This window comes from Coturnix japonica, chromosome 23 (assembly GCF_001577835.2).
Source record: "Coturnix japonica isolate 7356 chromosome 23, Coturnix japonica 2.1, whole genome shotgun sequence".
NCBI classification, from domain to species: Eukaryota; Metazoa; Chordata; class Aves; order Galliformes; family Phasianidae; genus Coturnix; species Coturnix japonica.
In genome coordinates, this window is record NC_029538.1 from 3687659 (window position 1) to 3715314 (window position 27656).

Below are 27656 nucleotides of genomic sequence, written 5' to 3' on the forward strand. Positions count from 1 at the left end.
GCTCTGACAGACACTCTTTTATTCTTTAACGCTCCTCGGAGCACATTAACAGGCGGTTATATAACAAACAAAGGGCACATAGGAAGAATCAGGGCAGTGCAGTGTATATTTGCCCTCCCCCTGCTCGCCCTGCCCTATCCCAGCTCCAGCTGCCCGTCTCTGGGTGGGGATGGCGGCCTGTTGGTGGTGCGGTTGAACGTATCCACCTGCGGGACGAACTTCTCTGCAGGCACCACCAGCTTCTTGCGGCTGTCCATGCACTTGTTGTCCAGCACCAAGGAATTGGCTTTGCAAGCCATGTCGGTCTGAATGCGGTGCAGCTGGCGGTACAGACCATCCAGGGCATCCCTGGTAACAAGGAGATGGAAGGAGGTGGGTTCAGGTGCTGTATTCACATCTATGATTGATGGGAAGCATCACATCCATCACCAGCATCACCCCATGGGATCCAGCACTGCCCCATCCCTGCTTGGATGGAGCCCTGGGCAACCTGCTCTGATAACAGAGCTGGAGGTTGGTGGTTGGGGCTTTGAGATCCATGGGGTCCCTTCCAACCAAGCCATTCTATGATTCTATGATGCCATCGTATTGCTTGGGGCAACGCAGCATTGTTTGGGTCTGTGGATAGATGGGAACTCCCTCCATCCTCCCAGCACGCAGACATCCTGCCTTGCCCTCAGCCCACTGAGCCTGAGCTCTCATACAGAGAGGAGACTTACTGTGCTTCTGCAAGCTTCATCTTGAGTGCACGGATCGATGCTTCCAGCTGCTGGACCTCATCCGTGAGCCCATATTGTACCTGTGATGTGATGGAGATGCCCACAGCAGTGAACAGGGCTGATATGTTGCATTATAAAGGCCACGGTTCTCCCATCCCCCTGCTACATGTCAAACAAGCACCGTCCTGTTTGGTTCTGCTGTCCCTGCTGCCAAGGCTGATACCTGGTCCCTGCAGAGCTCCACGTTGGGCCGGTAGGTGCGGGTCTCCAGGCGGGTGTGTGCCACCTTCAGATCCTGCATCTTCCTCCTTAGATCCTCCTCCAGGCGCCTGATGTCCTCTTCCATCTCAGCAATCTCCTCTAAGGTCTAAAGTAAAGCAGACACATATCCAGAGGGACAGACACAGACTGGAAAACAGCCCCCATTTGCTGCGCTCCGAATGCATTTTACATGGAGCTGATGGGTTCTGAACCTCTCTTGCTCATGGCTTTGCATACAGACCAGGCACAGCGCTGCTATGGAGCACAGGACCTCTTTTGCATTCCATCCCCACCCAAGGCAGAATTGCAATGAGCACCATTTACATTTTTCTCCTGCCATTTCAGCTCATCGTAGGCTCTCTCCATGTCTCTGATCCTCTTGCGGAAGGCAAACTCTGTGGCTACACGCTGAGCCTCCAGCTCGTTGTTTGTCTATAGAGAGAACAGGTTGCAGTCACACACATTGGAGGGGCTCTCCCATAAGGTGTGCAGGTCACACAACCCCTGCAGCCAAAAAGGAGCAGCAGGGATGGATTGCTGTGAGCCTGCTGGGTTTGCTGGTGCACAGCGCTTTGAAAACAGGAGGGCACCACTAATTCACAACCCAAGGGTTAATTGACCTGGGCAATGGAAAGCATTGTTGCTTCTCGGAGCTTAGTCGAAGCCTTCATTTCCTCCTCAGCGTGTTCTTTGTTGTATTGGCTATTCTGATCCCACTCATCAACCGCAGTGGATCTGTGAACAAACCAGCAGTTATGACACTAAGTGGAGCATCCTCAGCCCAACCAAGGCAGCTTTGGATACAAGCTCTTTGCTCACCCGTTTGGGATCCGTGTTGGGTTCACCTTGTAGGAGATGTTGGGAGAGTTGATGCTGAGCGATAAGCAAGTACGATCTATTTCCAACGCTTCCATCTTGCCACGGTGATCAAAGCTGAGCTGCTGACGTGCTTCCTGCAGGAGGCTGCACAGTGCAAGGCTGGGGTCACAGGGAGCACACAGAGGGGTGCAGCTCCCCAATTCCAAAGCCTTTCAATCCCATCCCCATCAATGGGCCGCGTTTCCCTCACCACAGCTGTTCGAAGACTTCGTGCACTTTCTCCTGCAGCTCCTTCTTGGCTTTCTCAATCGCCTTCATCTCTTTGTGCAGCTCCTCCTCCACGGGGTCCCTCACCACGTCGATGGAACGTCGGCTTTCACGGAGCGTCAGACACTCCATGGTCACATCAAAGGACAAATTCTTGGCCTGCAGGGCTCGTTCTGCTGCTTCCTTCACCTGCAGGGAGCAGCTGGTTGTGGGGCAGCTCAATTCAGGGATGGGAGAGGGGAAAAAAAAAGGACATGAAACCCACCCACACTCTCCTTAAGGGGACCCTGTGCTGCCTGCATTGCAGGCCTGAAACTCACAGCTCAACAAGGAGCATCCAGGATGTCATTTCATTATAGAACCAACCCTGAAAACCTGTGCCAGCCCCTGGGCACCGTATGGGCTTTACCCACTGCCTCAGTTATTTAACACCCCACATTGAAAGCAGAGTTTGTTTGCAGCCATCTGTCATCCCGACATACTTTGGCCAAAGCATCGATTTCCTCGTCCGTGTCTGCAAGGCATTTGTCCAGGGTCTCCTTCCATCTGTTCAGGCTGTCGATGCGCTCAGCCAGCCGGGTTCGGTTGTCGTGTTCATCCCATTTCGCCTGGAATTGGAAGGAAAAACGCTGTGAGCTCTTGGTTGGTGTCGCTTTTTAAGGCTGTGAAACCTGCCAAAGCTTTTCCTGCTTTTACAGCATGGATCTGGAAAAGCAGAGAGGGCAAAAAGCAACTCGAGATGCAAAGGGCACAAGAGTCTAAAGGGATTTTAGGGGGTTCTCAGCATGGGAAGCCTTCCCCCATTCCCTGCTACACCCAGACCTGGGTGCTCTTCCCATCCTCTCAGTGATATTTGACTATAATCCGGTTCTCCCACCTGGTTGTTGGTTTCGTTTCGCAGCCCTCGTGCTTCCTGCCGGAGCTGATGCGATGCGGAGCGTTGGCTCTCGGCATCGGCGGAGATGAGACGGGAGTTGGCGTCCCAGTCGGGCACAGTGAATCTCTGTCCCGGTTTGACGCTCAGTGCTGCCATCTCGCTGAAGGGGCGGCTGGAAGGGAGCGGAACGATTTTGTCTTTGGTTCATCACGAAGAAGCGACATCGGCTGCTCCGATGGGGCCGGTATAGCCCTGGGGATGGGGCTGATGGAGGGGGGATGGATGGAGGGGGGGCACCGCACTCCGTACGGAGCCGGGGCAGCCCCAGGGTTGGGGTGTGGGTTGGATACAGCCCTGTGGGGTCGCAGCTCCCCCCGCATCGCTGGGGCCGGAGCCGAGTGATGGTGAAGGGACGCGGCCCCGCAGCCCCCCCCGCTCTCACCGCACTCCGTGCCGCCCCGCTCCGTTGCCCCACGCGTTGTCCCGTTGCTAAGCGGCCCCGTTGCCGTTCCACCCCCCTCCCCAACCCCCTTTAACCCCCAAACAGAGCGAGGGGGGCTTCAGCAAAGCTTTCGTCTTTTTGTTTGTTTTTATTGCAGTTTTTAGTGAGTTACACTTCAACCTGAAGCAAAGCGACGTGAAAGAAAGGGAAGGAAGAAAAGAAACCGACAACAGATTTCTCGTCGTTTTGTTATGGTTACAAGGGGTGAAACCGAAGCGAGCAGCAGAGGAGGGTTTGTTGGGTGTGATGGGAGCAGGACTGAGGACCTTTAAAAGCAAACGGAGGCGGATGGATGCAGCCCCACAAACAGGGGGATGGGAGCAGAAGTATAAAAAGAATAAAACAGTGCATATGCATTTCCCTCCCCAAAAAAACATTTATTATTATTTCTTACAGGTGGTTTACAATGCACCCCAATGGAAGGGAGTGAAGCCAGCAGAGCTGTGTGCACTGTGCAGGTGCCTATAGGGGGTGGTGGGAAGGAAACAACTCCTGCAACAGGTAGAAAACATTGGCAAGAACAAATAGAGTCTGGAATCACCCACCTCTGGGTCCTCCCCCTGTACAACCGCAGTACAAATAGGCACACATGGTCGAGATGGGTAAGTAAAGGAAAGGCTTTGAGCGAGCAGCTTGTTTGCCATCTGCCTACAACTGTGTGGGTGCCTCGAGTCACAGCTCTGCTTTAGATAAATTCCCTTTTGGAATTGGGAGCTTGATGGTGGGAAGGGCCCAGCTCTGCTTGTGCAATGAGAGCACTGAAAGCAGCTGCTAGGGCAGGAGAAAGAGTGAGACGTACACAGAGGGAACCTGGATGCACCGGGTTGGTTTATTAGAACTTTATTCTGAGAGAAGGAATCCCAAACAGCACAACAGTTTTGTTTCTCGTTTGAACAAGGTGGTATTGAATATGCAAAAAGGGTTTATTTGCACAACGCTGCTCCCAGCGGGCTCCTGCACCAACACAGCAATGCTTATGGCACACACAGCCAACCCAGCCACCACCAACCTCCCAAAGAGACATTTCAATGCCCAAAGTGGCTCATCACCAACTGCCACCAATTACAGTGAAAGCTTTAAGTGATACCCCTGCATGACAACACTCTTATCTATGATCAGCTGCCTCCATGCGCTCTAACACATGAATCCTCACCCAGAACAAGCATCAGTGCCATTTCTCCATCGATTTAATGCACCTGGGGAAGCCTGAGTGCTCACAAGCAGCACAGACAGGAGAGCTGCACCGTGATGCTCATGGCAGCACAGCTGGGACATCACTGAGCACCCATCCTGTCAGTGCTGCTGTGCAGGATCAACTGTGGAACAGACAACAAGAAAATGCAACTGCATAGAAGCAGGTTTAGCTACAAGGAAACAACGTGGGGTTTTCTCAAGGTGAGACTCGACAGATTGATGGCTGAGAGGAGCAGAAATCAAATATAAAATCCAAAGGAATGGCTCCAAATGGCTCCAAACACCAAAGGTTCCTCAGCTGTAGCACTGCCCCACTGGGTATCACTTGGCCAACAGAGCAGAGCACTGTGAGATGCCCAAATAACCCTTCTGGATGCACTGAAGAGATATGCAAGTGTTAGCACTATGAAAGGTGATTAGCAAATTGTTTTAATGCCTGTCGCACAATGGGATCAGAATTGGTTGTGGACCCACGATTCAGGTAAGATAATCTCACGACGATCACATTTTGGTGCTGTTGGAGATTGTTACGGTAGGTTTTCATTTCTCAACTGCTAAATGGGTTTGGGAGACCTCGGAGATTCTCAGCGACGTAAAGAAAACCTTTAATTTGAATCAACTCATCCTCTATTTTGCAACGAAAGACCACAGAAAGCAGCAGGGACTGAGCCCAAGGAGCTCCTCGGGACGGCTGTGCTGAGATAAAGCAGAGGGCACAGGCTGTGTGGGATGGACAGACTCCAAAGAGCAACTGGCAAGAAGGTTTGGACCAGGAATTCAGCACTTAGAGCGCGGCTGATCCTCAGAACACACAGCAGCTGGCTCTCGTAAGGCAACGCACGTCGTCCTGTGTACTAGATAGGGCTGAAAGCTGAAGCAAAAGCAATTCAGGGAGGGAACCCATCTGAGAGCCAGCACCGATGCCAGAGCTGCTGGCTGGATGACCCTATGGTACCCCAACACTGCAGAGAACAACCTGAAAAGCTCTTCTGTTATTCTCTATAACCACCCCACGCAGCCTGGAGCCTGAACCAGCACCTAAGGCACCCGGCAGCCTTCACTGCTCATACCTGGGTGTGAAAGGAGAGGCTCATTTCTCCCCATTACTGCTTTGCTGATCCCTCCTATCCCAGACACCACAGCACTGTGCATATATCACCACCTCAGCTGCAGGCAAGCTGCTCTTTAGAGAGTGATCATCAGTGATGTTCAGTCCTCAGCACCACATTCCCACTTCCCAACCTCTGCCAACAACATTCCTCGTGTCCTTACAGTCAGCAGCCGGGACAGGCAACATTCAAATGAAGGCAGAATTAATGGCTCTCTATGGAGAAACATATCAGAGTTAAGTTTTATTTCATAAAGCCACAGGTCTACCAGGCAGTACGTTTGTCTGACATTACTCTCCAGTAACCATTTGCTTTAAAAGCTTCTCATCTCGGGGTAGTGACATTCACAAATAATTCAGGGCTCCTTTTAAGTAACTCAACACAAAACCAGCTCCACTCTGATCAAGGGCTTCAAGCCTTAAAAGCAGTTCAAGCAACACTCTGACCCCACTATCGACCAGTGCAAACTGCCAGCACTAAAAGCTTCTGTCTCGGATCAGAAAAAGGCACATGCTTGCTCTCAATGAGTTCAAGTCTGACCCAAGCAGCCCAGGACGCTGAAGGTAACATGGGAGCTCTATCAGTATCTTCTGTACCAACCACCCAATGACTGCAGCCAGAAATCCACTGGAGCATCTGTGTTTAGTAAAGGGGTCACAGAACCCCACAGCTCTGTTGTCTGACCTACTGAACCTGTCTGTCTTGAACCAGGAAAGGCTGCTTTGGGATTCAGAGAACACAGATGATGGGGTTGAATGACTTAAAAACCACAGTACCCGTTAACATCAGCCTGTCTGCTGAGCTGTTCTGTTTAACCTCTTCTCTTGGCAATCGCTTCCCAATGCTTTTCCCTCCAAAGGAAACCACCATCCTGGTTCTGCTTGGTCCTGACCCAGAGAACTGATGCCTGAAAGCACCTAAAGGTACCACCAACCACTTGGCATTTTCAGTTATTTATCCTAAATGTTCAGCCACGTACAACTGGAAAATAGAATCTACACAGCACCGTCTTCTAAAAAAAGGCACTTTCTGAGGACTGTCTTGCTTAATAAGAAATATTCCCTTCGAATTTTAAACAGAACCACTTTGTTGTTGAAGGACCCTATGGGAACTACCCGTGTTAGGTGAGGGGGGACCTCGGACACAGATGGGCAAGGCCAGGGCAGGCAGGACACATTACTGCAGTGCTGATGCTTCAATGCTCTCCCTGCAGCCCAATCCCTCTGCACACACCTCTGCCTGCTGAGGGACCAACACCTTTGTTTTAGTGTTAAATGAGGCTTCCTGAGGCTCTGCCCCATGTTTGCAACTCAGCTATTGAAAAACACAGAACCTTTTGCTAGCAGAAAGCAGCAACGAGCTCAAGCTCTAAACCACTACAGCTCCAGGGTCACAACAATGAGCCAGTTACCTCGGTGATGCCTTGCTTAAACAAGTGCCAAAGCAAAATGGGTGTCCTAACAATATCAATATGAAGTACCATCTTCGGGTAGGAAAAGGGGAGACTGGGATCCTTCCCTTTCACATCCCCCTATGGGTTATTTCCACCAGATCCAATCAACCCATAAGCAGCAGCTGCAAAACTCCACAGCACTGAAGGGACAGAGGTGGCCATTTGGACAGCAGCTCTGACAATGGAATGGATAACTGCAAGGTATGGCAGCAGAGCGTTGGGTTCCTGGGTTATAAAAGTGCTCTGAGGAAGGTCCTAAACCCTCAACTCACAAAACTGGGAGGATATTAGAAGAGGACAAGATACAAAGGGAATATTGAGAAAGAACAAGGCCTCAAGCTGTTTGAAGGGCAGGCTGAGCTCGGAGTTTCACCAGAGCAAACTTCCAGAGTAGGAGAAAGCCAGTATTTGTAGCTGGAATTTGTACAGAAGATGAGTATCTTGTGTCTCACACTGAGCATTTTAAAGGACAAAAACCTGTATACAAAGTGAAACTGGTTTAGGACCAATGGCATCTAGAAATCATTTGCCTGACAGCTTTCAGAAACTCTTCTTACTCCAGAAAAACCATTTCTACAGCCAAGCTTCCAGAACGATGCCAGAACCAACCCCTACAGAAAACAACTTTTGGACACCGTAACCAAATCACACACTTAACAGTAACACAACAATCCTGAGTAATACGGCCACAGCTGAAGTGTACCCCCCTATACCCACCAGGGGAAGCCCCCTGCATGGGGTCAGTTGCTTTGCCAGCAGTGTTCACACACCTCCTAGCAATGCCCTGTGCAATGCCCTGTGCAATGCTCCGCTCCCTCTCAGCTCAATGCAGGGCTCAGCACCAACCCAGCTTTGGCACAGTACCAGCACTGCAGCTCCCACCAGGACGTGGCACTTAAGTACAAACGAGGTCTTGGTGAACTGATACAGCGTCTGCAGGGTGGGAGCCACGCACCCAGATGGGCAGCACGAGAGCTGCATGTCTGCAAAGGGTGAAGCACAGCCCTCGGCCACAGGCAGCTCCCATGCAAGAAAGAAGAAGGGGGGGGGGACCTGGTGAGCCACTCGAGATTTCCCCACACAGCACATAACATTTGAGCTTGTTTGGTTTTGTTTTTTTTTTTTGTCTTTTTTTTTTTTGTCTTTTTTAAAAGGAGAGCAGGTACAAAAATAAAAGAAATCCATTATACTCTGAAAATATACCGGAAACTGCCACCACAGATGAGGTACCATTTATATCCCGACCCCTCCCCCCCCACCCCCAAACTGCAAACATCAAAATATATATGTTTTTAAACAAAGGAAGAATATCTGGCTATTTAATCTCAGTTAAAATGACAGCACCCTTTGTTACACTTGATATTTCACACCATTAATTCTCTTTTGAAAACAAAACGAAGAACAAAAAAACAAGATCTCTAACTAACCTTGATTCCTTGCTTATCTCCTCATTCCTTAGTGCAGTAATTGTCCATCTCCATTTCAATAAATATAGCAGCTACAGCATCATAAATGTGTGGCCCTCACAACGCCAGTAAGTTGATATTGTAATACAAAGAAGTATCGGCACTTTACGTAGATATTTGCAAAACCAAGGAGAGAGATTCAAACCTCCACGTACTCTTCACATGAAAACCAGGTAAACCAGTTGTCCAAGCAATCTAGCATCTAAGATCACCTTTTCCCATTGAAGCTTCTTTTGTTTTTTGGTGAGAGTTGAAAGCGAAAAGCCTCTCGGGTCATAGTCACTGAGCGTGGGCAGGATGAGAAGGGCGCAGCGTCTCTGAAAGGAGCATTAAAAGACCTTTTAAAAAAGGAATTTTCATCTTAACGCCAGAAACCCACAAGAAGGTTTGGTAAAATCCTTTTCTTTCAAGAAAAAAAATAGTAATAATAATAATAATTCGGCTTCTCTTTAAACATTAGCTTTCTGTACAAAGCCTAACCTGAACCTTCTATTAACAGAACTGCCATCCTGCAGCTGCAGCCCAACAGGGTGGGGGGCTCAGGGCTAACCCTAACCCCACTGCACATTACAAGGAGAAAGGGGGGCTTGGGGCTAACCCTAACCTCGCAACTCCCCCAATACCCCTCCCTCTAAGCCACACGAGCTGCCCACCCTCAGGACTATTTCCAGTTCAACGGTGCAAGGTTAGTCTTTACATTACCTTCCTTATTACTGGGAGATAAAGCATGCCTACACGCCAACCGCTGAGCAGAGCTCTCTGAGACAGCGTTGCGAACAGCACTACATACATTTCAGTACAATATACAGATGCACAAAATACAGTACTTTGTCTTCTGGCAGAAAAGATGGGGGAGAAGTCATGCCTGCTGAAGCAAAAACGGGCTCAGATTTTAGGCTCAAAACACAGTATATTGGCAAAGAGCATCCTGTGAGAACACCGGGAGAGAAAGCTGCTTTACCGACCCTCTGGTTTTCATGTGGAGAGCAGGTGGGGGTTCAAGAAGGGCTGGGATAACAGCAATGCCCATAGAAACGATCTGCAGTATAATATACTATGAACCAGTGCAAATAAAAGACCAAAAAAACCCAAAAGAAACAGTCAAAAAAATGCAGTTCACGAGTTTACAAAGTGCAAAACTTCCCAGCCCCCCCTTGGAATCGATGCTCATCTCTGACATCTTAATATCGCTTTACCTTTAAAGTGGAATGAAAAGAGTCCCGTTGGTTTGATTCACATTTCAGTGATTTCAAAAGGTAGAACTTTATCCCAGCCCTCTTTTTTATTTGCAAAGTGAAATGAAGTCTTACCAACAACTTAATTTTAAAAGGAAAGTCGTTATCAAAGAGGGAAAATAGCCTAAAAACTCGTAATAACTCCCAGATGTTTTCTCCGTGTCAAATAGGTTTCATTAAGCACATAAAAACTCAGATCTTAATAATAAAAAAAATCCTTTTTTTTTTGTGTTTACTTCAAATCTCTTCCACGTCTCAAAGCCCAAAATAAGGCTGGTTCCTTTGTTAAACCAAAGCGCCGCAGGTGAAGCTTTGCAGAGATCCAAAAGCTATTAATTTTTTTTTGCTAATTTTGATTTAAAAAAGGAAAACAGGAAATTCCTTCTGACTAAAAAACTTTCCTTTCAAAATTAAGGCTTAATTACTTCGTCCTTTGAGAATCGAAGGTGTCCATTTCCCACCCACCCACCCCACAGCCAGTGGTACAAACACTGCTCTGGTTACAGCTCAATGGACACGGTTTTCTTTTCGCTTATTGCACTAAAAGATAGCAAAAACAAGTTGTCAGTTCTTTTTTAAAAACAAACACGGTTACGCTTCTAAAAAATAAAAAGTCGGTGTTGACCATCCGTTCTGTAATAATTAAATTAAAGCATTATTATTACTCTAATAAATATAAAAGAAACAAAGGAAGCTAAACTTCAAAAAACACGTACATGTGAAATCACATTAAGGTGTGAGAGGCAGCAAGTAAACGAGCGTTTTGCTTTTGTCAAAGACGACCTTAGCTCTAAAGTTTCAGTTCTGGTGTTTACTGTAGCCATCCCATCAAGCTCGGGACGCTCAACCTCACATGAAGCTTCAAGATGTTTGACTTGCCAGATAGAAAAGAATTGAAACTTTTGGACTAGGTTAAAACAGCAGCTTTAGTAAAGTCGCCAGGGAGCGAGTTGGGATCACCACTGCCTGCAGTAACACCACTAGCTTTGTTTGCTTCTTAAAAGGGAATTGTTGGAGCTGAGGACTCCAAAGCTGTGAAGAAAGGCAGCAGGTTGGCTAAACTACGTTCAAATGATTGGATTAGTGTGCAAAACATCTTCCCTCCCCTCTATTTCTTTCTACTTAGTGCTGTACATTCAGATGTACTCGGATATGTTCGAATGCTGATGGCAACACTGAGAGAAAGATTCCTCAATTGGGTGAAAAAACAAAAGGGTTTCTGCACACTTTTCTCTCTCCCCAAGAATGACTGTGACTGTTCTGATCCAGGTTGCTTATCTACAATCACACCACCCTTTCTTTGTTTAGAGTATCATTATTAATTTTGTTGGTTGTTTTTTTTGCAAAGAGAGTTGTGCTGCCGAGCAACTTGAGGTAAAGGCATAAGAGGGTTAAACTATGAGAAATGAAAAAGAAAAGGAAAATGATGGCGGTGCTTCCTACAGGAGACCGCGCCACAAAAGCAGTTGGCTGGTTTCATATTGCATAATAGTGCTGTGTTCCTCGGTGAAGTAAACAATCTTCCTTGTGTCAATTTAAGGGTCAGCCTCTCGGCCCTGCACGATCGGAGGCACACCCCATAAACCAACCCCACTGGAAACATACATTGTATGTGGCTTAATTTGTCAGTTCTTCCTGTCAGCGAGTTCGCTCCCCTTTTATTGACTTAAGCGAAGTACATCGTGCGTAAGGTGTCTTGGTGAATCTGTACAGCCTTCGCCAGGGCCTGCGGATCTCTGCCATTGCTCTGTCCTGAAACGTGGCTTCCTTCAGCACTGCAAGGAAATGGGAAAAATTAAGACAAGAGGGGATGTGGGAACAATATTTCATGAAGCCGAGCTTCGTTCTTGTAATCCAGGTGTTATTCGGTAGAAAACACCAACCCCACCATTGCCTGACACAGCCTTGCTGTCAGGAATGAGCATCTTAAGTCCAGCTGCAAAGGTAATGAGAATTAACTGCAAAATGAACAGTAATTATCTACGGTCAGATGGTTTTATGCCTGACAACAGAGCTGAGACCAACAGGGACAAACATTTAAGGACACGTGTTCTTCTTTACCTGTCATGTTCTTTGTCCACAAGATGGTATCGTGCTCTGAATGCTACCAGGTGAGCATAATACGCTGGTGCAGGTATAGAAACTGATCGTGTGCAGCGCACGTATGTGTGGCAGAGCTGGTAAGTCAGCAGCTGAAGTTCATCTGCAGTAAAACAGTTATCATCCCACAGAACATGATAGTGTGAGGGCCGGCTGGTACCCTAAGAAGAAAGGAACATCAGTTCACTCATCTTTTTTTCGGTGTCCATGCAATCAAGACAGATGTTTAAGTTCAGAAAAGGTCAGACTGTCTAGTCTGAATTCCTAAGCAACAGCAGCCAAAGAAACTTCAGGATTATGTCAGCAATAAATGTATTACAGAGATTAAATAAAGTCTAATATTCATACGATGATGTTATTTCGATTATCCTTGCTTGGGAAAAAGAAAACCACATGCCTTCTAAAGAACCCTTAACAACTGAAACATGCTTCCAACATGACTAAAGTGATAAAGATAACAATTATACCTGTATTCCAGCGTGACTGCAGAGGTAAAAATCAAACTCATACGGATGTGTAATGTCTGTATCTACAGTTGTTCCAGCTGGGATATTGCCACTTCGTCCAACCTAAACAAAAGTTACGTTAAAAACACTGCAGCTAACAACACAAATTCCTATTCAATGCACACAGCACTTCAGTGAAGGAACTGTCTTAGCTTTGTTTGCAATGTGACAACACAACAAACTAGGATGTCCAACGTGGACACTGCATGGCTTTTTACCATTGCAGTGCAGAATACTGCATCCAGAACCTGAGAACTCTGGATCTCAGAAAGCCAGAAGAGCTGCACATATGCAGTGCACACGGACACTGTGACAAAGCCTGATGTGTTTTGGTTTTTTCTACTGTATTTAAGGTCATTGATTTTTCAATTTGGTGCCACATCTTGTGCTAATCAATTCAACACATTCCCCAAATGCAAACAGAATCAGACTGGCAGTGAAGTTCATGCTAATATTCTATCTAGCAGTACTGACACCAAGCTTGAGCAGGACAACAGTTACCCTTTCTGTTCTGTCAGCACAGAACAACCGTGTATGATGTCGTTTCTGCACCACAATATAGGTTATTCCAGGCTGGTAATCCTTCTCCAAACTGATGCAGGCTTCTCTAATGGCTAGCAGTTCATAGTACAAAACCTACAAGCACAAGAACAGAAAAAGTTTTCCTCACATTATATTCTACACACAACACCTAATTAACAGTCTGCAGTTAACACTAAGTTCAGCTGTTCTACACTGTTATCAGCTTCAGGAAGTAATGAGAAATAGACTGTTTCCCAAGAGTAAGAGCTGTTCTTCCTAGACAACAAGGAAAGAGCAACTTCTCTTACCTAACACGCTTAACTCTCCTAAAAAGGCTCAATTCTTTTGTGGTATCTTAGCACAAATAGAAGCAGTACAGCTTATTCCAACAGGAGGGCAGGAATTCAGAGCTTCAGACAGTTCACAAATGAACCAACCTGTCGGAACTGTCCTTCAGAGACCCCATCCCTATAGAAGATGATACGCGTGGGCTTGAAGCGTGTTGACTTGTAGAACTGGATGAGAAGCTCCCTCACCATGGCAGCCAAATCTTGGATGATCTCTTGGCGGGGCCGTTGAACTCTCACGGTGGCACAGTATCGACTGGGATGAGCATCCATACTACCTACAACCTTCAGGAGAACATTGCATGACTAAAAGCAACAAGTTCAAGCCTATACAAGACGCTCTAACATCATAAAGCAGCTTTACTTTATATGACGTCTGCAAAAACATTCTATTTAACATAACTGCCTCGATTTAAAAAGCAAAATGCTATGAGAAATTATCAAGCAGTATTTTTCTTTTAAAGACAATTCTTAGCAACACTGGGAATGGATAGCAAGAATTGGCATAAGCCCTGAAAGAGATCTGACAAACACAAGTTGCATTTGCTGTTCTAACATCAACCCAAAATGAAACAACAGTGTTGATGTACTAAAACTTACAGCAGCTATGGAAGGTTTTTTTCCATCTCCAGCAGGAGGGTGAGTGACATCAGCTCCCAGAAAGATCACTGGCTGCTGGAACACAGAAGGTCTTGAAAAGGAAAAAAAAAAGTGCTAAGTCACACTTGCAGATGAACAGTTGGTGCTCAATATGGGGCTTTGTCTCTATTTCAGCTATGTTGCACAGAGAGACTTTCTTATCAGGTACTTCGGCCAGAGCTAAACAATGAGACCTTTGTGTGCAAGAAGTAAACTTCCACAACGCTAACGGTCATTGCGAAACACAGCCACTGAACTGCAGGCATGATTCTAGTGGAGAAAAGCCAAAGAGCTGCACCTTAACAATACAGGCAGTCTCTTACAGAAACCATTACTCTACCATTTGATTCCACTATATGGAATTCTTTCAGGAATCCTCAGGATAGAATTCCTACAACTTGCACTCCAGAAGTTTTTGTCTGGCTTGTGTGATGTGTCTGTCCACTCTTAAAGAACTCATAATAATAATAAAAGCTCCTAATAACTGTTAGGGACCACCAGAACTTCTTGTCTTCAGGACTGATAGACTGATTTGTGCTTCTTCAGAACAAAGCACGTAAGAAAGAGGGAGCACACATGGCTTAGATTCAAACCCCACTGAGGGCTTCTAAGCAACTGGAACACATGCACAGAGGTTCCCCATGCAAAGAATGAGCGTGAGCTGAATTGCTCAGCCTAACAGTGTGAGAGAAGTAGGGGGCTTTCAGTATATTTCTGCCCTTACTGACTGCACATTGGCACAGTAACCAAAGCTTAGACTGTTCTGTGATGCATGGCAGACTCCTAAACCTGCAGAAAACTCCTAATGGTACCAATCTTTCAGCACCTCCAGAACTGCAGCTGTTCAAGCTTTTGATATTGATCAAGCATGGAAAAACACCTGAGACTCAGCTCATAGACCAACAACTATTCAAGGCCCACACAAGAAGAGATGTAATTCCAGCTCATACCACATACTACCAGAAGGATAATTCAACACAAGCTTTGACTACAGTTAAATGTTGGGTGCTAAGTATCAAAGAAAACCCAAATACATCCCCATGCAGATTCTTACCGTTGATGAGGTACAAGGATGTTATTGATTCCTCCTAATTTAACGTTGATCTTCAGGCACAGGTTTGAAAGGGTCTGTGGAGATGTTTTAATGACGTTTTTGACTTGCACACACTGCGTGGCCATTCCCAACAGCGTGTCTCCCACACGCTTCACCTCCGCTGGGAAACAAAAATTAGGATACAAACTGAGCCCATTTGAAACTATTGCCATGTTTTGATCTTAGCTTCCATCACAACAGTTGAATACTCTGTAAAACAACTTTCTATTGAGTTGAACACTCAGACTTGCTTCTGATTTCAGCTTCAGACAGCACTGGCTTCTTATATCTAATGAATGCTCCAGAGCAGTTTTCTAACATGTCATGCATATGTTTGAATGATACTTCACCAAACAGGTAAACTCCAAGGTATTCCCTTACCGTACACTGGTGTTTTTCCTGGCAGGATGACAATGATGAGCTGAAGCCCTGAATAGGTGTTCTTGAGGTGCCGAAACATGGGCTCCACACTGTCTGCACCCTGGGCGTATTTACAGAAGCAGGGCTGGCCTTGGATCGGCATCCCTGCGTCCTTGGAGATCTTACGCAGCTGGTCTGTAAAACCCCTATAGATAAGGAGTTCACTGGATTTTTGCATTGGCAATAGCAAACAACAACCAGAGCAAAAACAGGTAGAAGAACTTTGTTACTCATACAGAGAAAAAGATTCCACATAGCTTTCAAAGTAGTGTTTTTAAAGCACCCGCATGGAGGCCACACAGATTTGAAACCACAGAGGTCAGAATGGAAAACAGCAAATCTGGGGCCTTTCAGTACTCCATTCATGATGCTAGACAAAACTAAACACAGAGCAGCAATATCGCAAGACTCAAACAGTGTTTTGATTGTAGCTTCCAGAAAGGAAGCTGCTTGGATTCTACCCTTAACACCCAAGGTGATTGTTTTGCTAGCTTTAATCATTAAGAATTCTTACATCCATGTTTTCAGTGAATGGTTTCATTACAAAAGCAGTCCAAAGCCTGAACTACGACATGCCTTACTTCAGTATTTCTTCTCTGCATTGTCTCTGCGTTGCAAAACAAGCTATAGCCCACATTTTGATCTCAACACCAGTGTGGAATTGCTTCCCTCTCATGTCCCAAACTCCGTGGCTTGGGGTTGCCACTGTTCTGTTCTGCAGGAAGAAGAAACATAGAAACATCCATGTGAGTGAAAGCAAAGAGGCTTGTGCTGTTTACTGCTTCAGGATAAGAGAAAACAAAGCCTGCCATTTAAACACTGATCCCTGTACTGCACAAGGCAACTGGAGCGCTCACAACACAGGTAGGAAATCATGCTTCAATCATCATAATAGAAGCAAAACCACAAAGGTGAAGACCTCACCCGTCCTCCATACTGCAGCATCGGTGCGGGCAGCACACGCCCTGTTACATGGGCCATCTCATCCCGGACTTTGAATTGGAACTCTTGAACAAATGGATCCGCATCATAATTTGCACTTCTCACCTAGAAGAGGTTTTTTCCACGTTACATTCAAAATTCACATAAAAAATTATAACTCCATAAAGAAAAGTCTAATAGGAACGCAGCAGAAATGTTCTACAATCCCTCTTCTCATTGAAAAAGGCTTAGATTCAGCTGCTTGTTGCTCAAATGCCACGAGATAGACTGGACGAGACTTTTTGTTCCCTTAGTTACTCAAGGTGCTCAATTGTAACGTGCTCATCATTTTGTTTGCTCACTGAATAGATCCAAAAGCATTTTCCTTAGGAAATAAGAGCACCTCAAATTAAGTCCTTTAATTACTGTTCAGAAAATCAATTGCTGAACAGCATCAAGCCAAACTGAAACTGAAGAACTCACCAATCTGCTTATTTCCTCTTGCCTATCTGGAGCAGACCTCGCTGTGGCCTTTATCATAGTTGATGTCTGATTGTCTGTTAGCTTCTTGATACACCGTTGGCCAGCCACAATGTTACATACCTTGAAGAAAAACCAGAAGCATTAATACAGAGCATTCAGAACCAGATCATTATGTATCATACTTGGGGAACTCCACAAACCTCCAAAGTATTTCAGCAATTGCACACTTACACTTAGTTCTAATCTTTCAAGCACTTAAAAAATGTAGTTTTTGGTGAAAAAAAAACAAAGCATATAAAGAACATGTAAATATGCAAACACCTGCACTGCAAAGTGCATTACCTCATGTTCTGCAAAACAATACTGCCTACCAATAATGAGCTGATTTATTAGAGTAAAATCCTTACTTCTAAAGGCAGGTAGGTGTGTTTCTGTTCCTGCCCCACTTGCAGGCAAGGCAGATGAGGATACTTCAGCTGGAGGTTGTATTTCTCTCTGAAGTACTGTGCTACTGTTCTCTCCACAGTCTGGCCATTTTCTAACTGTAAAGGAAAGCTGGAGAGACACAGGCTTTCATCAATCAAAATTATTACAAGCTTAGCTGGCAATTATTAGCACTCCCAGAACGAATACAATTAGATCCCATTAGGTATTCAGTGCTAAGCTACTGCACTTCTTACATCCTGACAAAGAAGCATCTTACGTTTGATGACTTGCAGGCCTCCTGGTTACATTACAAACACGGTATTTCCGTCTCATCGTTCCACAATGAGTCACTTCTACCTTCAGACCTGCACAGAAGTACCAAAAAGCCTGATGTTACAACCATGCAACAACTACCACAGGAGACAAAAAGTTCCATACGAAAGAGTGTGTTCCAACCCAACATTGCTCTCTGTGTACAGTCAATGCCAACACCAGCAGCTCAGCAGGTTCTCAGCAGAAAAGGTGGTTGGAAACAGCACTGCCACACAAATTACTCAACCTACAGCCCACTGGAAGAGGTTATTGAGGAAGCTGGGTGGTGTGTCCTGTCCAGGTTTGTGTGGATTGTGGCCATGCAATGAATATCCCCATCAAGACAGGTCAAGTAGAAAAGGATTGTGAGTGTGCATCTGGAACCCATTAATTGCTCTGTCATCAATCTGCTGTGACACTACAGAAAGAACCATCCTCCCACTGAGCTGCTCACGCAGGCTGCAAATTCTGTTAAGGCAGGCTCTGTTTCACTATACATGATTGTATCTTGGCTGCAGCTCCCAGATAGTACATCAATAATAGCAAATACTGACAGTGAAGGTAACCTCTTCATATTCTCTGACCGTGGTAACAAAGTGATTCAGCTGTCCAAGATTAAGAAGAAACAGCAGCTCATTCTCCAGTTATGGGCCTCCCGGAATGAATAAAGACAGATGTAAAAAGGAGGCATGTTTGGACTACTATGTGTGTCCTAAAAGGTACATTTCCCCTCTCCAGCTAATGACTATTCCATGAATATATTGCTTTGCAAATATAGCTGAGATTTATTTCCCTGCTGGCCAGTATTTCAGCAGAGTCCGAGCTTTCATCAAGTAACACAAGTGTCCCAGAGCAGAGCTCTGAACAGCTGAACTCTTTCAAGGCTCCTCTCTCTGCAAATCACACTGGAATGAAATGATACGGGAAAATGCAAAGCAAAGGAGCATATATGGAGTGAAACTACACTAAACAGTAGCTTATGCAATTCCTTTGGAATGGAATTTGGCCTTCAGCTGCAAGTTATTAAGTGGTACTTGTTTTTCCATACAGCAAACAGTTATTAGAAGTCACTGCAAATAGCATCCTTTCAAAGAATCAATTAAGTTCGCTTCAAAAAAATCAATGTTCATTTTGCCTCAGCATTTAAACAGCGGGAGACCTACAGCACAATACCACTACAACCTCAGTGACCCCTGCTTCTCAAAGGTTACAAGCCAGCAAGGCAAAGCTGCCCACTGCCAACCAGGTGATGAATGCTTCCCTCTTTAAGCCATAGGATCATCTCCCATTTGTGATGTACTGCACTTCTCCTGACAGGTGCAGGTCTCTTCTGATGCACGATAACCAGGGGAGTTTCCAGTTAAACTGAGTCCCTAGAATGACCCTAAGGGAAAGGACAGAGACATTTCTACTCACCCTTTATCTCTTTGGTGAATTTTACCCGATGAGAATCAGTCAGAGGTCTCGGTTGTTCATCAATATTATGAATGTCAAGAACTTCACACATAAACTGAATCACAGGTTGTGCTTTGTAGAAGGCAGTGGCAGAAACTAAATAGAACAAAATACCAAGAAAACCCAAGTCAGAACGCCCTGAAGCAGTAGATAAATTAAGGCTTTTCTCAGATTCCAAGTAACCCTCAAGGAAATGCTGCACAGCACTCAGTTCTTAAAACAGATTAACGAGCCTTCCAACAACCACAGTGACACATCAGTCTCCAGCATCGTCATCTTCCAGCTGCTTTGCATTTCTAGGTTTGGGAAAGGTTTTTCCCCAGATAACAGTAATTTCTAGAGAGCTGTAATGTCCTGAAGAGACTCTGTATTGAGCTACAAGCACAGCCAGCATCCATATCCCTGCTGAAGACTTTCTAATGTGTAAAGCTGAGACTATTCAGGATGCAGTACGATTTTGTCAATGATACCATACACCCAATGACCGAAACAGCATTTTAGCCACATAAATACTATTTTAAATACATACAAATATATTAGCATAGTAATTAGCTCAACCTTTGGTCTACCAGCATCTCTTACTACCCTGCACACCAGTGACCAAGTCACATTAAATGACAATAGTGTCTTTAAACAAAACAGTTGACCTGTCCCATGGAAGTAAGAACAGTCTGCTTAGAAAAGATATAAGCAAGTGACAACTTGTAGTAAGAAATGTGGCACAAACTGCAGCTCAGCACAATAAATATAATCCATACGTTTGAAACCTTAAATAGCAGCAACATGAGACAGCTGACAAGCACTTCACTGAGCTCCCAGATCTCCTGCACCAAAACCACCACGTCCCTGTGTTAAGGCAACAGAACATTCTTCAGACATGTGTCACTCCAGCAGGCTGCCAGCCCTGCATGACACACTCCAGCCAACACCTCCGGATGCTGATCAGTGAATGAACACACACAGCTCACACCCAGAGACCAGCAGCGTGCAGCTGCAGTCCCACAGCAATACAAGTGAGGAAGAAACACTTTGCAAAGAAGCTTGCACGAGCTTCAGCATCAACAAGAGCACGTGGTGGAGTTTGAACCTCAAACCACAACATGAGGTCATCAATCCATGGGCTGTAGGTTAAAGTCAAAGTTCTTGACTGCCTCATTCACTGAGAAAATGATACAAGAATAACTGCTGTGCTTTTTAATGCTGAAACCGATGGAATTCTAAGGTCACTTGTATTCTTGGAGAGAGGTCTCATCTCCACTCTTAGCTCTGAATCTCAACTCACCATCGATGTTGAGCATCATCTTCCACATGGCAGGCCGGACAGACTGATGGAACCCAAACCAGACCTCCCTGCCCCCCCCCAGGGGGTGATCGTAGCCTTCTGGAGCTGAGAAGAAGGAGCGGCCCACAGGGGTGTACCTGGTGACAGAAGATGAGCACACCTTTACGCTGTCACTTTTCAAACATAAGATAAAGAAACCCAATCATAAGATTGTAACACACAGTATTATGTTTTGGGAGATTCTGTGCATGAGGAATCCCTGTCAAATGGAAAAAACACCAGTGCACAGCCACCATACTGGCTACAGCCAGCAACCAAAATGAACCCCAATTGCCCAAATAAAGCCAAACTGATATAGCCTTCCCTAATGTTTCAAGATGATTCTTCTGAGATTCTAAGATTAACAGGCGTGGTTAGGACAGGTATCTACTCCTGATGATGCATTGAAATCACAAGAAGCATGCACCATTGATGGGTATATCAATGAATTAAAGACTCATGCTTTCAAACAGTCACCAAGTGAGCAGTATTTGGCTCAACTGGAACAGAATATGTGGGAGCAGTGCTACAGCACACTGTAAGCTCTCCGTATTTTAGCACAGACCTATTACAAGCATCTCCCACTTCTTGATCTTTCCCAACAAGCATATCACCTGCTCTGGGGTTTATATATCTACAGAAATACACGTACACAATTAGCTTCTATCTCCCCAGTTCAGTTCATCAGCTGTGCTGTGTGAGGGAATGATCGTTCTTTCTTTTCAGGATGAAGGTGTCCCAGTGGGGATCCTTCAGGTAAAGACAGACCGTAGGAAGACAGTGAACCTACTTCATGGAGGGCAGGTGTCGTAGCACCACATCGACAGCATGAACAGGGTTAGTGCTGATAGGTTTGTCTAGTTCCAGAGGCTCAGGCAAGGTTCTTCCTGTCAAAACTTCATGCAGCAAGTGCCAGCTCACCCGAGAAACAAACTTTATTGACACTTTGAAGGGACGATCTTTTCCACCTTCTCCTGGTAATGTCACATCCAAATCCACCTGGGGGGGGCAAAAAAAAAGAAGCAGAAGCTGAATTCTTGAGTTTAGTCTGTCCTCTCTATTCAGCACCCTAAACAAGAGGCAATGCTGGAAGAGAACCATTTTCTTTGCATTTATTGAGCTGGAAATGAAGACTACATAAGGTGAAAGCTGCTCTTGGGATCAGCCTAAGAGAAGGGATCCAGACACTTGCTTTCTCAACAGTGGTTTCAAAAGCATGGATCACTTTGCCACCGTGGCTATTAATCACAATGAAATAGCTTCCCTGTGCTGCAGGAGGACACAAAACATGTTCTTTGAGTCCCTGGCTTTCTGGAGGTGGTCTCTGAAGCTCTGAGTGTGCTTTAAGCACACTGACCCCTCCACACTTCTACAAGAGAACATCACTTATGGAAAAAAGCATTTAATAACAACTTTTCAATGCACTATTCAACGAAAGCTTTTGGGTGTAACTTAGAAAAGTAAATGGAAGAAGTTCGAAGAAACAAGTCTCAATAGCTCAAAACTCCCCACCAATCTGTTAAATGTCTCTTAAGAGCTGAGCTGGGTTTTCTTTGGCTTTTCTGGAAAGCTGTTACAAGTACCATCTGTTTCTCCAGTTATCTTACCCCAGTAGTGGCCACGGGAAGTGGGTTGGCTGTATAAAGGCTTCTTTTCCCATCATAAACTGGTCGACGGTCCCCAAATATTGTCACTTTAAAATGCTGCACCATTGAGTCCACCACCTCCCTAGAAAAAAAGGTGGTGCTTAACATGTTTGCAGGGAAGTTTCATACTAGAAAGGGCTGATATTCCAAGAAGGTCCTTCTCACATCACAGCTGAGGTAACAGACCGATACTAAAGAATAAACCCACAACCAATGCAAACGCCTCAGAATTAGAAAACGTTTTCTGATATTTTACAACAAAATCAGGTAAAAAATGATCAGATTGGTGCACAGTTCAATTCAGCCAGTCTTATTAACCACAAGTTGATGGCAATAATGAGAACAGTAACTCATAGCAAATAGGTGCAAGCACTGAATTTACACTTGAGATTAAAACGTGATGTTTTGTTTCTCTTTCCATATGAAAAATACCTTCTCGATACAAGCAGCCCATGCACCACCTGCAAAGGGACTTTTGCAGCATCTCTGAAATACGCCTTCAGGTTTTGAATGCTCTGGAGATTCTTTGTGTTTCATGTGCCTCAATTCCCTCATTCTACAGAAATCACACATTTTACTTCTGAAACATACACATAACTAGCACTCTTGCAAAGGAGAAGCTTACTCATAACGCCATTTCCTGACCAGGCAATATTACCCTCCAGCACTTCATCACAACAATAAACACCAGCTTCCTCTTTAAGCAGGGCTCAAGGCAGCACTTGCACCTCCCAGCTGGAGTTTGGAGAAGGCCAAACTCTCTACTTGGCACTTCTATGTCACAGAAGCATTAAAATTCAAGAGTACCCATCTCAGGTTCAAAGCTACACAGAGAACTGATTTGCTTCCATAGGTCCCCCCTGCTTAAAAACATCAGCAGTAATAGAATTTAGAAGACAAATGTCACCTCCTTACCTGTTCACCCTCCGAGGACACTTATCTGGTTTGATATCCACCTCATAGAGGTAGACATCAATCTTTGGGATTTCAACTTGGAAGCAGTTGGCCAGCAGTTTAATGGGTTTGCCCATGGTGCCATAGCCAGGCCGTCTGGGCACCATGAGCAGGGGCTGTGCCCCGACGGGTCCTGTCAGGGAACAAAGCGACAGATTAAAAGACAAGCACAAGAAACAACCTGCATTGCAAAGGTACAAGCTTATCTTCTAGTAGCTTTAAGATACAAAAGGATCCTTATATTGTAGGCACACTTGCTGGCCTCCCATTAAGGCTCACTAATGTACCTTCTCATTCTTAATCAAGTCACAGCGAGGTCAGGCAGGCACCTATGTTCAGTGCAACACATAACATGAGAATGCATTCTGTGTTGTTTAGATGGGAGCCCTCAGCTCAAGGTCCTGATTATCCATGCCCTACAAAACCCAACAGTAGTAAATATGGTCCACGCTTGAGCTAATTTCTATTGGCTATTTAAAAGCACCTTCTTGTACTGCAGCAATAAGAACAACGTGCTCTGCAGTCCGACTTTGCTTCGAGATCTTACAAATTACTCATCACACAAATGTCAGAGCGTTTGATTCAATTAGTTCGAAGTTCTCCCCTCCACTCCCACTCGGTGACGCAGACAGCAATTCCTGCCCACTCTTTTCATAGAAGAGTTGAAATGTCAAGTGCTGGTAACATAAAAAAAAGCCCCGTTTCATTTGTCTTTTGATTAATCTCCCCCATTCCTGGAACAAGCCGTATTCCTTTCAGGCAGGCTGTGTACTGACAATAGGTGAACACCAGAGCGAAGTTCCACTGTAACATTTGCTTGGCTCTACCCAGAAACCTATCACAAAATTCTGCGTGGGTTGGATCCGAGCCATAAAACAGAACAAAAACATCAAACAAGAGGCATCATTAAAAACACCCTCACAGCCCGTGCTTATGCAAAACGAGCTCCAAGCATCTGTTCTCCTCGCTTTTTGCTTCATTTTAATACTATGAAATGAGTACGAGCAGCCCCCCTACGTTTTACTCCAGATATATTTTCAGTGTATAAGCATATGCAAGAAGTTACTACCAAACGTTTGAGTGACACAAGTGACTCAATAGCTTGTTTGAATGTTAAAAGTAGATTTGTGGCATTGCTTATGTATAGATTCTATCGACAAGAAACTGCTGAAGTGAAGATAATGTAAAGGTTGCTACAATCAGGGCTGCCCGGTCCCCCCACCCACACATCATCTTGGATGGCTCTGATGATTCAGTGCCTTGGATCCATGTCATGTACAGCAAATGACCAAAGCACTGAGTGCAGGATTACTCTACACTGAGTGTAACTGATAGAGCTGCTCTTCCATGTAATTCAGCCATAGGAAGGCAAAGCATGGGAGATCTGTCACATCAATGTGTGAGCATCCTTCTGAACAGGGCAGGATCCTCCTGCAGTATGGAACACAGCCCTTCCATAGAGCTCACAGGGAAGGAAAGGAACTGGGCTCATATCTACAGAGCAGCCAGACGGTGCTTAGCACAGCACAACACACACAGGGCCTGCAAGTACACGCAGCAAACCATGCTAAGGAAAAGCTTCTGGCGTGCAAGGCAGTTTTACAGCAAGAAGAAATACTGCTTTCTAGCAAGATGCTAACAGGAGATAAGGGTTTCCTTACATCAGCCTTCTGTAGGGAAGGGAAGCCAGTACCAGGCTTCCAGCATGAGATTAACCATTTTCACACTGTGGGCTTCAGCATTACAAATGTTAAAAATACAAATAGACGCTCAGTTAATCCAGACCTCTAAGCAAAGGGTGGCTGAGCAGATCGGGGGCTGTGATGGAAGACATGACAGGTATGGGCTCAGAACACAGACCTGGCAGCCCTGGCTGCATCCAGAGGACGGAGAGGAAGATCCCCTTTCACAGGGCCCCTTTCTGCTCAGGCTGTGGAGCTCAGAGAGAATCCAACCAGCAGCAAGACACGAGTCAATCCAGACACTCTGGATTGAAACAACAGGGTGAGGAGATCCTATGTAAGCACTGGTTTCCATAATAATAATAATAATTCCTTCCCTATGCCAGAAATCATGAATTCCCTTATTTCTGCAGCAGCAACCTCTCTGGGTGGCATTACATTATTGATGAGTAACGCAATCCACGTTTTCTCAACATTCCTACTCGCAATTTAGGCTCTGCTTTAAAGAAAAAAACAGTTCCAGACAATAAGTCATGTTAGAACTCATCGCTCCATCCATCCACCGCTGCTCTGCTTTCAGTTCCCATTGCCCCATGTACAGCCTGAGAGCAGAACAAGACCCCAGGCACACGATGCAGGACTAAGCTTAGAGCCACACTACCAGGAAATAGAAGTAATTTCTTACAGTGAAGCTTATTCTTTAGGCAGAATAAAGTGTGATTTACGCCCTCAGCAAGTTTTGCAGGTGATGAAGGTTAAAAGGAGCAGAGAATTAATGGCAGCACAGCACAAAGAAGTGAGGAACAACGCCTGATGAACATTAAGAACCAAATCAATCCGTATCCATCTCTAACCTTGCCCTCAGCTGAAGGTAAATGCTTCCCTTGGCACCCCAGTCACAAAACCTATTCTAACATAAGAGAAAAATGATTTAGTTAGCAAGATCTCTGCCCCCCTGGCAGGACACTGTGCTGCCTGTCCTCACTGCAGCTCCCAGCCTTGGGACCATTGTTGAGCTCTCAGCCCATCCCAGATGCTGCCTCTCAGTCCTTCGCTGCAGGAATTGCTGGCTCTGGATGCAGTGGGGGGCTGCTGCTCCACTGGTGTCATTTAAATGCAGACCAGATGTGTCCAAAAGCCTCATGTTCCCGTTATTTCATTTAAAACTCTTTTAGAAATTAGCTTAAGCTACATCCCACCCGACAATTAAACCCCTATGGAAGCAAAGCGACGGGGAAGAAACCATTTGTGAAGTTGGTACTTCGATTCCAGCAGCTTCCACTGCAATTCCACAGAGGCGAAGTTCCATTGTAACTCACATCACATGCATTCCTGACCAGAGTAGCTGCTGAAGGCACTTATGATTCATTCCCCCCTTTCTTCTCAACCCCACCCACAAAACTAGAACTTCTAATGGTCCTCCCAAGCCACCAACCTCAACACAGCGAGGCATTCTGTCTGCTACAAGCTCCTATGGAAAACAGACCACAGGATTAAATGATGCCTGTCATGCTTTAAAAGCACCACGACACCTTAACACTAAAAGCTCTGGATGTGGAAGGGACAAAAACTGATTCCAGAGAGAAAAGCAACTCGTTCCTGTGCTACACTTGTAAATCTGAACCTGAATCAGATCTGAATCTGAATCACGCCGGGTTATCACTATAGCTTACTCAACACACACAGACTGTTCACATGCCATCCAAATTCCAAAGGATCGTTAAAATCCAGCCCTTTCCTAACATGGTTTCAAATCCATCACTTAAGCTCATTAAGCGAGGACGCGGGTGGCGAGATTTCCCAGCCAAATCCATCACCAAGTTCAACCTCTGTACAAACACTAAAGGCGTCCATGTGTGAAGAGCCAGGGTGGGCCTGCTTAGCACCTCCAGCTCCTGCATCACATTCCAACACACCTTAAGCTTTAAGTCTCACTTTAAACACACGGTGCACAAATAACGAGCCTTTGCTTCCCACAGTACCAACCAAAACAGCAAAGGCCTGAACGAAGGGCATCACAGAATTAACAAGGTTGGGAAAGACCTACAAGATCATCTAGTCCAACCATTCCCAATACTTCCCATCTAAATCATATTCATCAATATGAATAGACATTTCTTGAACGCTCCCATGGTCGGTGACTCCACCACCTCTTTGGGCAGTGCATTATAATGCCTGACTACCCTTTCTGAGAAGCAATACTTCCTAATATCCAGCCTGAATCTCCCCTGACGCACCTTAAAACCATTCCCTCTACTTCTATCATGGATTACACGAGATTAGAGGCTCACTACAACCTCCATTCTAACTTCTAACTAAGGAAGTTATAGAGAGATATAAGGTCTCCCCTGAGCCTCTTCTCCAGGCTGAACAACCCCATCTCCCTCATTAGGCCTCATGTAGGGGCACAACCAGCCGATATGGGTGTGATTACACCCAGGCCCAGCAGCACGGACACAACCGGGATACACCGACAGCGATGCGCTCTGCATGGCACCCTCCGGCTCTTCAGGCGATACCCCGATGCTGCCGGGTTATACAATGCCCGCGGGGTTACGAAACGCTGTTCCCGGTTCCGCTGGGCCCAGCCGCTCCCCGCTGAGCCCGGCCACATCCCGCTTCTCCCCTCCCCACCCGGTGCCGCCCGGTTCCCCGTTAGGCCGCTCACCTGCGCTGCTGATTTCCATTCATGGAGCTGGGTGCAGCCACTCGGGGCTGCGGGCTCCTCCGCTGGGCTGAGCTGGGCCCGGTGGGGCTGAGCTGTGAGGGAGCAGAGCGGCTCCCGGTCCCGTTAGGCCGCAGCTCCTCTGGGCCGCTCCCGTCTCCTGAGGAGGCGGCGGAAGTTGCGTGGCCGCCCCGCAGCCCCGACTCACGCTGCCGCCCGCCGAACCTACGGCAGCCGGAAGTTCCGCCCCCGCACCGCACTT

General features: G+C 45.9%; 2 protein-coding genes and 1 long non-coding RNA gene across 5 annotated transcripts; 1 reads left to right on the forward strand and 2 right to left on the reverse strand.

The window, feature by feature from the left end:
* Positions 1–2: 2 nt before the first annotated feature.
* Positions 3–3472, reverse strand: TEKT2 (tektin 2). Its single transcript, XM_015883251.1, has 10 exons — positions 3386–3472; positions 2944–3115; positions 2549–2674; positions 2050–2255; positions 1800–1943; positions 1601–1715; positions 1305–1412; positions 943–1086; positions 720–799; positions 3–348 (listed from the first exon to the last, which is right to left on the reverse strand). The coding sequence occupies exons 2-10, from the start codon at positions 3097–3099 to the stop codon at positions 135–137; spliced, it is 1293 nt and encodes a 430-aa protein (XP_015738737.1). The 5' UTR covers positions 3100–3115; positions 3386–3472; the 3' UTR covers positions 3–134.
* On the forward strand, positions 3081–6505 carry LOC116654345. Its single transcript, XR_004309524.1, has 2 exons — positions 3081–3187; positions 3543–6505. It is a non-coding gene; the product is annotated as an uncharacterized LOC116654345 (long non-coding RNA).
* On the reverse strand, positions 4257–27654 carry AGO3 (argonaute RISC catalytic component 3). 3 transcript variants are annotated; one of them, XR_001559351.2, is made up of 20 exons: positions 27398–27654; positions 23009–23180; positions 22055–22175; positions 21238–21446; positions 20409–20545; positions 19088–19222; positions 17637–17724; positions 17341–17488; positions 16934–17053; positions 16454–16576; positions 16111–16244; positions 15491–15675; positions 15071–15230; positions 13978–14068; positions 13468–13662; positions 12983–13144; positions 12470–12571; positions 11964–12163; positions 9370–11677; positions 4257–8984 (listed from the first exon to the last, which is right to left on the reverse strand). XR_001559351.2 is itself a non-coding variant. In XM_015883234.2 (19 exons), the coding sequence occupies exons 1-19, from the start codon at positions 27414–27416 to the stop codon at positions 11569–11571; spliced, it is 2583 nt and encodes an 860-aa protein (XP_015738720.1). In that variant the 5' UTR covers positions 27417–27654; the 3' UTR covers positions 4257–11568. The 3 variants fall into 3 exon arrangements, 2 of the variants coding, with proteins under 2 accessions (XP_015738720.1, XP_015738719.1); XM_015883234.2 differs by having other exon boundaries at positions 4257–11677; positions 13010–13144; XM_015883233.2 differs by having other exon boundaries at positions 4257–11677.
* Between the last annotated feature and the right edge of the window lie 2 nt (positions 27655–27656).

Coding starts and splice junctions, on each gene's coding strand:
- TEKT2 (XM_015883251.1), bottom strand. CDS start 3,099: ATGGCAGCACTGAGCGTCAAACCGGGACAGAGATTCACTGTGCCCGAC. Junction 2,675..2,943: donor GAAACGAAACCAACAACCAG/GTGGGAGAACCG, acceptor TTCCAATTCCAG/GCGAAATGGGATGAACACGA. Junction 2,256..2,548: donor AAATCGATGCTTTGGCCAAA/GTATGTCGGGAT, acceptor TGCTCCCTGCAG/GTGAAGGAAGCAGCAGAACG.
- AGO3 (XM_015883233.2), bottom strand. Junction 22,176..23,008: donor TGTCCTCGGAGGGTGAACAG/GTAAGGAGGTGA, acceptor CTTTTTTTCTAG/GGAGGTGGTGGACTCAATGG. Junction 19,223..20,408: donor GATGATGCTCAACATCGATG/GTGAGTTGAGAT, acceptor TGTTCTATTTAG/TTTCTGCCACTGCCTTCTAC.